The 13424-nt window shown below is 41.6% G+C and overlaps 1 protein-coding gene across 1 annotated transcript in view; it reads right to left on the reverse strand.

The window, feature by feature from the left end:
* cyth4b (cytohesin 4b) overlaps positions 1–12876 on the reverse strand; it is an 18032-nt gene extending 5156 nt beyond the window's left edge. The window contains exons 1-7 of the mRNA XM_042103575.1: positions 12568–12876; positions 7479–7561; positions 5948–6012; positions 5443–5509; positions 1341–1459; positions 628–708; positions 373–485 (exon numbers count right to left, since the gene is read on the reverse strand). Coding sequence (XP_041959509.1) covers positions 373–485; positions 628–708; positions 1341–1459; positions 5443–5509; positions 5948–6012; positions 7479–7561; positions 12568–12589 — 550 coding nt within the window. The 5' untranslated portion in view covers positions 12590–12876. The remainder of the gene's footprint in view (positions 1–372; positions 486–627; positions 709–1340; positions 1460–5442; positions 5510–5947; positions 6013–7478; positions 7562–12567) is intronic.
* Positions 12877–13424: the final 548 nt, after the last annotated feature.

Consider the following 13424-nt stretch of genomic DNA (forward strand, 5'->3'; position numbering starts at 1 on the left):
GCCCTCTTCCTCTGTCATGCTTTCGATTTCGAGTTTTGAGCAGCAGGAACACAGGAGCGACCTTTTATGGTTTGTTTGTCACAGAGTAAAATTAAACTAGCATAAGTGTAGCAGATGTCAGCTGTGAGACGCATGGATTTATAGGCTACTTATTCATTTGGCTGACCCTTCTATCCAAACATGTGTCAATTATTACAAGGGCCAGTCTCCCCAGAGCAACTCGGGATAAGTGCCTTGCTCAAGGGCCCAATGGTGGAAGCCGGGAATGGAATCCGCCACTTTTCAGGCTACTGCAGGCTAGCCCAGCTCCTTAGCCACTACATTACCACCGTTTGCCCCTCTCTAGGCTTGGATTTAGTTGAGGAGACTCACCTGTGGACTGGAAAACATTTGCGTTGCAGTCGCAGTAGCGTGTGGCGAAGGCCTCCATCATGCGGTCGATCTTCTGCGCTTCGCCTGGGAGACGGAAACTCCACAGGAACTGCCTAATATAGTCAGGGAGAAAACAAACACCCTTTACAGTGCATCCTACACCCCGATTAAACCAGGGAAGACTGGTTCAAGATCCGTAAGTGTGCCGTTATGTGTCTTGTGTGAATTGTTTCTGGAGAGGGACTGAAAGCTCACCTTAGAGCCTGCACAAGGTTCAGGTCTGAAAATTCATGGAGTTCCACAAAAGCCTTCAGAATCTGCAGGTGTATCTCCTCCCTGTGAAAAGTCACAGTGAGGTCAGTTTACTGGTGTCACCGAGGTCATTAGCAAGGTCATTGGAACAAGCAGCAGAATGTTGGGAAAACCCATAAATAAGCATTTTTCCATTTTAAACCAACTAGCATCAAGTGTCAGTTAAGGCAAAGAGTAAAAAGGAGAAATGATATAGATCTGCAGACTTGGTTTCAATATTAGTAAATGCTCTCATTTTCAATATTTCTATCACCACTCATCTTTCCCTTACCAGCCTTATTGTCAACATCACCACTATCACCCTGATGATCTGTCATCGAACTCATTCTACCTCCAACACCTCTGCGGCCCACGTATACTTACACCAGGCACCTGGCCCACCTGGCCTTAGCTTAAGTTTAGCTTAGTTCATGAATGAAAGAAATTCAATGGAGTAAAGTGAATGGAAAGTCTCCCTTCCTCTTTTCTAGAAATGGAAGGGCATTATTATGTGGAAAAAGGGAATAAAAATATATTTGTCTGTCACAGCAGTCTTCTTCAGCTTAACCTTCCAACATGACCCCATTCACCTCCACCGCCATGATCATAGTGCTTGCCCACCTTTCTCCAACATGACCCCATTCACCTCCACCGCCATGATCATAGTGCTTGCCCACCTTTCTCCCAGGAAGTCTCCTATGGCTGTTTTATTGAGCCCGTCTTGCTTGTATAGGAACTCTGCCACAACTTGAGGGGTCCAATCCAGCAGTTTGTTCTCCACAAGGTAGTTCACACCCTGAAACAAGAGGCACAGCTCAATGACACTAAACACATTTTAAATGGAACATGTACAGAGGCCTTTTAGATCTAGTCTAGGTAAAGTGTTTGTTTTTATTCAGTGAACCTTTAGGCAAACTAACATCACTGACTACAGGTAGCCTTGGTCATCTGGAGACTGATCAAATTCAATGTAATTGCATGATATTTATAGCCAAACCCTCTGTACAAACCTTTTATTAAACTAATGAATCAGTTGCCAAGGAAATACCCCCTCTAGTACCATAAGCCTATGAGCCTTTGAAAGAAGAAATAATGACATCATTTGATATCCTTATGAATTGCTGCAACACTGCCTATCACCATCTGCACGGCAGTGACTTCCTAAAATATCCTTTCACCCAGAACCAATCTGGGGTGATTTTCCTTCAGATCAATTTCTGTTCCTCTTCCTCAAAGAGGCCTGGTTGCGACACCACCCTAAATGAGATATGTCATGTCATGTCTAACGCCGAACGCTAATCTCTGTCTAAGCGGAAAGCCAGTGCTTAGACCTAGAGTGGATGGGAAGCTTGCAATGTCCCTTACGGTCAAAATGACATGTCCATTATCACTCTGGAGCATTAAAGGTGCAGTCAGCAATTCTGACAAGAGACCTTTCATACTTGAGCAGTCAAACTACACCCCTCCCTTCCCTGAAAATGAGGCAACATGTGGACTGGTTTTAATAGTGTATGGTACCATCCAAGGTTTGAGACTTTGTTTGTATCCCATGTACACATGTACATACATTTATTCCATGGGAAGCTTGCAATGTCCCTTTCGGTCAAAAACGACGTCTCCATTTTTACACTTGAGCTCAGTAGGCAGTCAAATTACACCCCTCCCTTCCCTGATAATGAGGCAACATGTCGACTGGTTTTAATAGTGAAAAAATAGTGGAACTCCCTAACAGTTCCTACTAGAGCAGGGACATCCCTCTCCATCTTCAAAAAAACTCCTGAAGACCCAGCTCTTCAGAGAACATCTACTCTCGTAGCACTACTTACAACTAGTCTTGCTGATCCTAGCACTTACCACCTGACTAGAACTGACTCTTGATTGTTTAAAAAACAGCACTCACTGATGCACTTATTCTTATTGTACATGACCATTATGCGTCAGCCAAATGTAATGTAATGTAATAGTGTATGGTACCATCCAAAGTTTAAGACTTTGTTTGTATTCCATGTACACATATACATACATTTATTCATTTAGCTGACACTTTTATCCCAACTGACTTACAAGAGAATATCGCTGAAGCTACAGTGCAAAAGAGACCTTAGCTTGGAATTCCTACTGCATCTGTCAATACTATTACTATGGAGCATCTGTCAATCTATTATAATTTATGGAGTAAGAACTGTCTAAAAACCCTACATCAACCAAATATTAACAAACGTGCATTGGGTTTACCATCACAGACTGCACTGTTCTGCACTAGGTGCATATGTGCTGGCCTTTAAGCTGTGTGCCTGTCCTGTTTACCAAGCCAGAGTGGAGCGTGTTTGGGTTTGTTGCTAAGCTTCATGACTTTATGCCTGCCTGACGTTAAAGCTAAAAAACCACAGAGGCTGAAGCTGTGAAACCACAGGGCTTCTTTTAAAAAAAAAAGAAAAAGAAAAAAAGAGCTGCGCGCGAGAGACGCCTTCCGCTTCTTCAACACTTTGAGGAAGTCCGACCCCTCCACCACCACCACCTCCTCCACCACCTCCTCCTCCACCACCTCCTCCGCGTTCTCCATCACAGCCCCCTGTGCACACAAACACTTTCCAGCACCAGCAGACGAGGGGCGTCTGGGTCCTCTGTGTCCGGCCTGCCACATAACTATGCACACAAACGCTAATATGACCACAAACAAGTGCAAGACTGTGGGATCTGGTGAGGCGATGCATTTAGATCTGGATTAAACATGATCATTTGAGGTGAAGGTCACAAGACCTGTCCTCTCTGACCAGTGGATAATACACTGCAATATGGAGAACTCTGCCTCTGTGTGTGTGTGTGTGTGAGAGAGAGAGAGATAGAGAGAGAGAGAGAGAGAGAGAGAGATAGATAGAGAGAGAGAGAGAGAGAAAGAGAGAGATAGAGAGTCAGATAGAGATCAAGATCTAGTGTCTGTGTCAGTCTGTTTGTTTGTCTGCCAAATCCACTGTCAACTCAACTCTCTCAGTGAGCGTGTGGTGAAATGTCTAATGTGCCCACCGAGCATCTGCAGTATACAGTTCTGTAACCACAAACCCATTTTTACTGGCTATAGACAGGGTGCGATTTGTGTAAAAACCAGAGGGGGGGGGATGATTTTGGGAGGTTTGTACCCCTCCCCCCCAAAAAAAAAATAAAAAAAATGAACGAACGATTCATAGCCTAGTAATGTCATGGCTAATAATAGCCTATATTAATTTTGCCACCTTTGTAACATTTTAGTTTTAGTTTACCGTGGTGTATGACTTTAAACAGCGAGTGTGCTTGGTATGATGATCAGCTCCTCTAATGCAGGGTAGGACTACGTTTTGACAAGCATTCTCTCTCCTGCTGATTTGCGTTCAGTAGCCAAGTGCGTAATATTGCAAAAGTTGAAAAAATAAATGTGTTTATTGTAGCCTACAGAAAATAAATAGCCTACTATCATACTGTCAGTTAATTGGCTACAGTGCAGTGAAGAGTTTGAAGAGTAAAGTTATAGGGCAACTTGAAGTTTTATGAAAATAATTTACGAACCAGAACATAAAGACCATGAAGCTTCTATTTCTTGCAGCTGTTAAAACACCCGCTAGATAGTTTAAATACCCACCAACATTCGTTTTTGAAGTACAAATTATTTCTGAAAGTTATTTGTCTACTAGGCCTAGCCTACTGGCTGATTTATCAAACGAGTGCTTTCTCGTTCGTCCTCCGCAAACTACAGGTGTTTTGGTAGAGAGCCATTGAATAAGTGATGCCAAGCAATTTCTGTAACCCTTTTTGTGACATTCAGCAAATATCTCCTCATTTAATGTAAGTTCCTTCGGACAATAGGCCTACGTTCTACTCTACGTGCAGTTGTCCTCCATCTCAGTTGCATCAGTTTTCTAATTTTGAAGGTTCTAAAATATGACGATATGCTTCACTGAATCCTTCTCGTTTTCTTTCATTTGTCCAACTAACTTTTCCATTGAAACTAGCCATTTATGATGGATTACACACTCGACATTCTGAAATGTCCTGCACGATCAAGGCCAAATTACGTTATCACCCAGCCACTGTGTCAGCAGCATGAGTGCTGACGGTGACGGTGCGTTTCTGATGTCAGATTATTATGTAGGCTAGCCTACTAGACTGTTCTCACGTTGCAGCGCTTTACTTATATGAAGTAGCGTTAATCAATATGAGGGGCAGAGGGGGATAAATGTTGTCCCCACCAGGGATAAAAATAATTTAGCAGAGGTAGGGATAGGAAACCCCCCCCCCACAAATCGCACCCTGGCTATAGAGATTCTGAGGAGAACATGGTATGTAGTCACGTATTCCATGTCTTTTTTGGGTATTTTTCTGCTGTCTTTATCATGTCCACAATACAACTTCCTCTTTCATCTCTCTCGCACGCTGTCTTCATCAACCTATTCTTATCCCATGTCTATCAACCTCACTATCTACCTACACAGATGGTGAGTGTTAATTTCCTTTCCAGAAGTCCCCCACCTCTATCAGGTCACTTCACATCTCTGTAAAGTGTCAGTGATGTTTTTCAAGCCTCCACGGTTCACACACACACACACATATATGCACGCACGCACGCACGCACACACACACACAGACTGACACACGCGCACGCACACACATGCACACACGCACACACACAGAAGGGCATCTGGTCTTGCCCACCTGGCCACATGTACCCTGCTGATGTATAGATGGACTGCCACTGATTTACTGCAGTACTTTCTACTTCAACTCCACACTCCACACGTTTTAGCTCACCTTCTTGGGATCCATGTTGAATTTCTTCTTCCCTCTGGACAGCTGCTTTCCCCTCTCAATAAGTTTGCTATGAGGAGAACAGAGAGAGGAAGTAGCATCATTAGGAAATGGATTAGTCACAGACAGCTGTCAGCTTCAGTATCAATGATAAGGATCTCTGCTGGGTGCTAGACATGGGTCATGGTATCTCTGGAATTGACGCACTTGTCCCATGATGTGGAATTCTGTGGGTGACACTTTAGCACAGAGAAGATGGTTTTTGATGTTCCGGGTCAAAAATAAGAGGTTTTCTGATATCAAGTCCTGTGTTCGGACCTATTTACTACACAGTATATACAGTGAATGAACACAGTTATGTATTGAAGGATGTCACAAACACAGGGATCATGGGGCTGCTATGGTCATAGCCATCACAGGATATTTCACAGTGCTAAGTGCTAAGGAGACCTGAAAGTTTAATTTTGTTGTTGTTGTGGAGGGGGGGGGGGGGGGGGTTTCAACTGACCTCTCCTCGGTGGACTCAAAGTCCTGAATGTCTGCCATCACATTCTCAATGGCCATCTTCAACTTCTGCAAAAAAATAAAAGGGACAGAACAAGGTTCAGGGTACAACTGACTCATCATGCTGTCAGTGAGAGTGGGAGTGAGGGGCCCAGACAAAGTGTCTGCATGTGGTAACCCCTCACTTTCTGTCTGTGTTCATAACCAGACAGCCACATTTGCTAATCATACACGTTTACAAACCCCTGATTCAGTGTAACTAAATTCACAGGCAACATTTATAGTGCAACAGTTATAGAATGACATAACGATTCGACACATGTGCAGTGTTACATTTGACATGACATTCATTTAGGAAATGTGTTTATCCTATATGAACTGTCCAGGGGTGCGTTTCCCTAAACCATAGTCACTAATCTGTTAGCAACTTATTTGGTTGGCAATGGGAAATAGCATTGCAACCAACAAAGCCGCTAACTTAGTTCAGTGTTTTTCAACCTTTTTTGTGCCACGGCACACTTTTGACACTTAAAATGTCCCACGGCACACTAACATCCTGTGTGAAGAAAAAATAAACATACCATAGCCTAAAATTTCAAATAATACACAGATATGGCCTTATTATGGCTTCTATGCAAGACCTGCTCAATAAAACAAGCGCCCTCTGTTTCATTTGTAGGTGACTATATCTAATTTAATTGTTGTTATGAACTGGATATGTGATGATTCTGTGAATACTGGATATGGGGCCCCCGTTGTACAATGCCTGCATACCACAAATAGTGCAATCATACAATCAATGAGCGCCTGTGGTTATAAATTCTTTGATGCAACAGTTGCTTTTCTGGACCAGTGAGTGACATTTGGGTAATTTTCTGCGGCACACCTGATGATCTCTCACGGCACACTAGTGTGCACCGGCACAGTGGTTGAAAAACACTGACTTAGTTAGCAACTATGGTTTTGGAAAACGTGCCCCAGAACAGACACGCTTTGCCCTTGTGTCAGAACAGACCTTTTCAATGGGTAAATGTAGCAACTGGACTCAATGTTTCTGGACTAACCTTGTACATTATTTTTGGTGTGCGCATTTTTAGTTATTTATTTACTTATTTGTCTTTGGTGTGCGTTGCTTGTTTACTTTATTATTGTTGGGTATGTGGGTTCTTTTCTTTCTTTTTTGTCTTCCCTTCTTGTTTACTATTGGGTTACCAGATGTGGTAAACAACTTTGGATTTGAAAATGAAAAATGTCATATTGATGTATATGAATGTGTAATTTTACCCAATCAACATAAAGTAAAAAAAAAAAAAGAACAGACATTTTCATCTGAATGAGAGCTCCGTGAGGATCTATGTGGCTGGCTGGGGCTATGCACTACCTTCTTCTCTACCAGCTGATCCGCTGAAAACATGGTGCCCATTGATGTGTGGTTTAAAGTACTCACTAATCCATGATAAAATGTCTTTCTATTTTCCTTAGAGATACATATACATTTTGTTATGTAGTTGTATGGTTGTGTTGTTGGTCTTTACCTGGATGTCATCCAAAAGGTCCTGCTTGTGCATCTTCAGGTGCTCGATCTCCAGCTCCTCTTCTGCAGTGAATTCCATTGGTACTGAGGACACACACATGTAGACACACACATTTATATACACGTTTACATTGAGGACACACACATTTTTACACACACACATACCAGAGGTGCCAACTTTTCAAAAATTCTTGGAGTGAGATTTGGTGGGGCCACCAAACTGTTGCCCCATACACAGCTGTTTTGTTTTGTTTGTTTTACCATTTCACACCATCAGTGGTCCTCAGTGTTGGGACCAGGGTCCCAGAGTTAAATTAGCATTAGGGTATCAAGGATCACTGAAATTCTTAAGAATTAACATAAATTATATTCCTTACCAAACAAAATCTAAATATAAATTACAGTAACAATTTTGGTTATTGGCTGAACATTTTGTACATTTTAACGTTTAAATGCATCCATCTGGTGCAGTTTGAAACACAATTCAGAGGTTAGACTTGCTTATGTTTATCTATGGATGTAAATATTTGTGCTGTAGCCTAAGCCATAGTTATGATGATACTGCAATAAGTTCCCAACCAAAAGCATATTTGCTGAGTTTCACTTCAGATATGGTTAAAAAAAGTGTAGGCCTACATTTCAGCACTCCAGAAGTAGTCAGTGGTGTTATTCAGCTAGTTAATATAAGATTGTTGTCTTGGTCTGTGTAATGTCCATCTATTCATGCTATATATTCCTTTTTTCAGGACAGTTTGGGCTACCCATATCTGGGATAGTATGATGCGATAATATTTGCACACGTCAGGTTTTATAACAAGAAAAAAATTATTTGCGCTTTTCTTCATATTTTTACATTAATGTCATTAGGAAGCATGCTAGTAAACAGTGAGTAATGGGTGTGCAGTGCTGTGTGCAGAATTCAAATATGATTACATTTCATGTATGTTCAATGTTAATTTTCTTGTGAACCATTTATCACAGCAACTTGGCGCTAATATCATTGGAAAGCTTAGATTCCGCTCGTCCGCGTGATATGCTGTGTGTTATCTGTGTGACGAATACTTTGCGAGGAATTTAGCTGAACCTGGACTTGAGATTTTACTTGGACACAGCAGTTCAGTACAGGGGCACAGGGGGAAGAAATATAGGGTTGTGGGCCACATAGCAAAGCACTCAAATTGGGTCAAAATTGACATACACACAAACAGCACGTTGAGATGAGTGTTCAGGCCTATGTGTTTCAGAGCTTGCAACAATGAAGTTGAATTTACAGAAGGTTTCAAAGTACAGAGTGAGCCTAAAGCTTGTAGTTTGGTCTTATCAGCAATTTAAAGCTTGGCATGCATCTCTACACATTTTTGGACATCATCTTGCAAGTACTTTTGTTGGATTCTAGGCCTACTTGTTATTTTACATTGCATTCAACCAAGCCTACACAGAAAACTATGCAACAATCTATATTCCAAATAAAACTTATTACAGTGTGTGTATGTGGGAGGGGAAGGTGTGTGGGTGGTTGTTTGTGTATGTGGATGGCAAGGTTGATTGTGTGTGTGTGTGTATGTGTGTGTGTGTCTCTTAAAGGTGCTCTAAGCGATGCTGGGTAATGTCACTTCTGTTGACTTTCAAACAAAACAGAGAGCTAGCTCCCTACTTCCAACCCCTCCCTCCCGTGCTGCTCCTGTTTTTATGGGATAGGTTTGCCCAGGTTGTTTTTGTTTGCTTTTTTTGGAGCCTGGGCTGTCCACAGAGATTGCATTTTTTTACAGTGTAGTCTGGACACAGACAGCTAGTGGATGGTTAGGTGATGTTTGCAGTAAGTGACATAAAATGTTTTAGCCTAAAAAAACACGTGGCATCGCTTAGAGCACCTTTAAGGCATCAGGAGGGATGTTCACCTAACGTACATACTGCACAGTCTGCACAGCTATGCACCAGCTAGCTATCATTACACTCAACACCAACTCATCTACATCCAAGCTACCATTACACTCAACACCAACTCATCTACATCCAAGCTGGGTTTAAGGCTGCAAAAAAAACAAACAAAAAAAACACTTTGCTTTGTTTTGGTGGGCAAGACACAATGCTTGGGGTGCCACCCCTAGAGCCGGCCCTGCTGGGGCATCAGTAAAAATGGTCTAGTGACAGCCAGCTGTAAGCATTTTTTAGGTCTCAAATAGAGGACATGCCAGGGGAACACACACACACACCATAAAAGTACTTCTTTTGCATTTGCATTTACATCATATGCATGCTCTTGCAGTTATGTTGAGCTACCCTGATTCGCTAGAGAACATTGTTGACTTGACATGTTATCTGAGGTATATGTTGGCACCGATTCTCAAAAGAAAATAACAGGTCTGAGATCTCTCTCTCTCTCTCTCTCTCTCTCCTCTCTCTCTCTCTCTCTCTCTCTCTCTCTCTCTCTCTCTCTCTCTCTCTCTCTCTCTCTCCTCTCTCTCTCTCTCTCTCTCTCTCTCTCTCTCTCTCTCTCTCTGTCTGTCTGTCTGTCTGTCTGTCTGTCTGTCTGTCTGTCCATATTACATGTAACACATGAAAGACAGGATGTGCAAGCGCAAGGCCCTAGTTCTAGTCATAGGATGCTCATAGGATGTGTCAAAACAGCACAGGAATATTGGGAAATGTTCAGAACTTGAGTCACACGATTGAAGAACCACGAGAGATTGCATTGGAGATCATGCAAAATGTTATTTCTCTACCTATCCACACTACAAAGGACAAAGTTCCACACTATAAGCAAAGCTCATAAGCAATATGCAAATCTACAGTATATTGGTCTACTGTACATAGTTGTGCATACTGTACATATCTGTCTATACCAGGGATTCCCAAACTGTGGTACGTGAACCACCGGTGGTACATGAGCTTCCACTAGGGGGTACATGAGCTTCCACTAGGACATGAGCTTCCACTAGGGGGTACATGAGCTTCCACTAGGGGGTACGCAAGATAAAAAGCGAAATGTCGGAAAGGTGTTACAAATGTTTTTTTTTTTATCTTAAGCCTAGTCTCTTTGTTCTTTGTGTTTCATAATGTTGTTCTCCATACTGTTTTTTTTAGTGTGAGATCTCATAGAATAGTTGCACATTTTGATTTTGTTATCATGTAGGGCGGTTAATTAAACATGGTGCCTGGAATGCGTGATGAATAGAATGTGTGATGTTTTTTATGTGTCGGATGGTGGGGGTACGGGAGCCGAGTCAGGATGTAGGTGGTGGTACGTGGGAAAGAAAGTTTGGGAACCGCTGGTCTACGGTTCTGTTTTTCCTACAATATATTCTGTTAATACACTGTATATCTATATTATTCTTACTACTCTTATAATGTTACTGCTACTACACTGCACATATCTGTACATGTTGTAAATACATTGTTCATACTACATAGCCATATTTACTCTGCCACCTAAAAACCACCTTCTGTAAACCAACTGTATAACGGTACTAGTGTCTACACTGCACTATATCTTGTCTGTCTATGAACTACTTGTCTATACTTTGTTTATCACATTGCACTTTTCTACATTTTGTTGTCTTTGTACTTGTACAAAGTAAATAGTGTTGGGAGATGACAACTGAAACCTAAGTAGAACCTTTTTGTGTTCTAGGAAATAAGTTAAAGAGTCCTGAGGGATTCTACACGGCACCTTCTCTAAGTATTGTTCTCTCCCTCTCAGCATATTTAAATGTTGTCTCCTAAATAGCAACATGGAAATGTACAACGCAAAAGCTTCTACGGCATCATTTGATTAACAAATTTTCAGTATCATGTTCACAAAACACACCAATAAAATGGGCCCCTGTCTACAACTTTTAACATAATGTTTCAGAAAATGTAATCAAGGCTTGACGTGGTAGGGTGAATAATGGGACAGGGCCTTAATCACAAAAAAACTTCAGGCCTGAAGCTTCAAACTGTTCATTCATAAATACCACCATCTCCTAATATCCTGTCACCAAGGACCAACTCATAGGGACCATGCAGAATATTGCAAAACAGTGTGGGAGGCAGCAGTTTCGTTGGGTTAAAAACACCTGCATGAATTCAGGGGTCTGTGATGACGTGAATCAACCTCACACTGTCCAAATATAGGTCATGGCAAGAAATTTCCCTCTAGCCAGGATAAGACGGTCTTCAGAGCTACACGGCTTCCTAACAGATATCTTGTCCTTAGACTGATAATTCAGAAACATAAATTATAAAAGTCTTTGGAGAATATAGTTCATTAAACCATGTAAATGGACCGACTAGGTCATCGTGGCCTACAAATCGTTTTTGTCATTAGAGTAGTCTAATAACTGAATGTCTTCGGATGATACAGTGTCATGAGATACAGGCTCTGAATTAAGGAAGCACAATACCGACGCTATTAGTAGTAGCCTACTAAATGTAAGTGATGCCAACGCACTGTGCGGTGAATCACTCTTTAATCAATGGTTAAACGATGACAGCCTAGAAACAGCTGGAGATATAGTCCTGGAAGAGTGACACACTGTTTGCAGAACTAACTCTTTGCTCCCGTGTAACTGCCCAGAGCTACGATGAGCAAATGGGCTACTTGAAATTCTTGATAATCAGCACATCAGACCCTTAGTAGTTTTTAAAAATGAACTCTAACCGCAGTGCACAGGCAAACACGAAGACCCATTTGTTATTATGATAACACACTTTGATATGGTGAACTTTCAAGAGCTAAGACTAAGATTGTCAGGTATAAAACCTGAATATGCAGTATTTGAAGGCGAAGGACAATATGATGGCGTCTCTCTTCCTTCCTCTCTGTCAGTCACTCAATAGTTCGTGGGAATTAAATAATTCAATTTTATGTCCGGTTCTAGAGCATTTGCTATTAAACTGTCAGTCACGATTCTTGGTTTCCTTCTGTGGCTGTTCAGTCTTTTAATGACATATCAGTGGACAATGGTACAGCTGTCATGTCAGTAATTGCAAAAGGCTGATGACGACCACTAGATCATATCTCTAGGCTATGTGTTTTGCTAAAAAAATTGCTGCATCTTTGTTTTACAATTCGCTAACAAGTTAGTCAACAGAAAAATGGAACTTACCAGGTTGGCAACACTCCGTCATGGACACAAAATAGTTGTCGTCCAAATAACCGTGTGAAATTGCTTATATGACACTAAATGTGCCACTTTAACGAAGTTTGCGGCTTCCTCAGGCAGTCCACTTGACCTGAACTCTGAAGCTCGAGCAGCAGCAGCAGCCTCAACTCTGCATCTCTGAATGCACGTATACGCCCCTGTCATTTGTTTCCGGTAATGCGCTTCTAAATAAATGTATTGTGACCAACAGGCTTAACCATGCCTATTTCCGATTCGAAGTAGTCACCGATAGTAAGCATAGTAAGCTCTGTTACAACAGGGAGTATCTAGCTATGATCGTATGCAGTCGCCATAAATGTTTTTCTGCATAATTCATTTTGTATGCTTTGCGCGTGCATCTGAGCGAGTGTGAGATTAGATCACCACCAAGGTAGAAGATAGGCTTCCTTATAATTAAATGATACAAATTATATCCGAGCCACTGTTTGTTCTACACCGACATACGTCTTTCTCATTAATTAAGCATCAGGAAGTATTGCCTAGTATAGTAGTAGTAGTAGTAAGTATGCATTAGTCCTAAATTGGGATGAACATTTCTTACACAAAATAATGTATGCCTCCTTTTATAGAGGAATTAGTGAATGTAACTACTATTGCAGGAACAGTGTGCAGTCCGATAGATCTTAGGTTTTTGTTTTGGACACCAGGTGTCACTCTGTAACCATGTAGGAGAATTTGGAGCAGGAGGGGTTCCTGTAGGCCTATACTGTCCTGAGCAGTGCACATAGTGCACAGTGCAGTTCCCCATATTAACCTCTATTAAATTAAATTCAATTAATAATAATGAAAGACAACCTTTA

This window comes from Alosa sapidissima, chromosome 9, assembly GCF_018492685.1.
Source record: "Alosa sapidissima isolate fAloSap1 chromosome 9, fAloSap1.pri, whole genome shotgun sequence".
In the NCBI taxonomy this organism is placed as follows: domain Eukaryota; kingdom Metazoa; phylum Chordata; class Actinopteri; order Clupeiformes; family Clupeidae; genus Alosa; species Alosa sapidissima.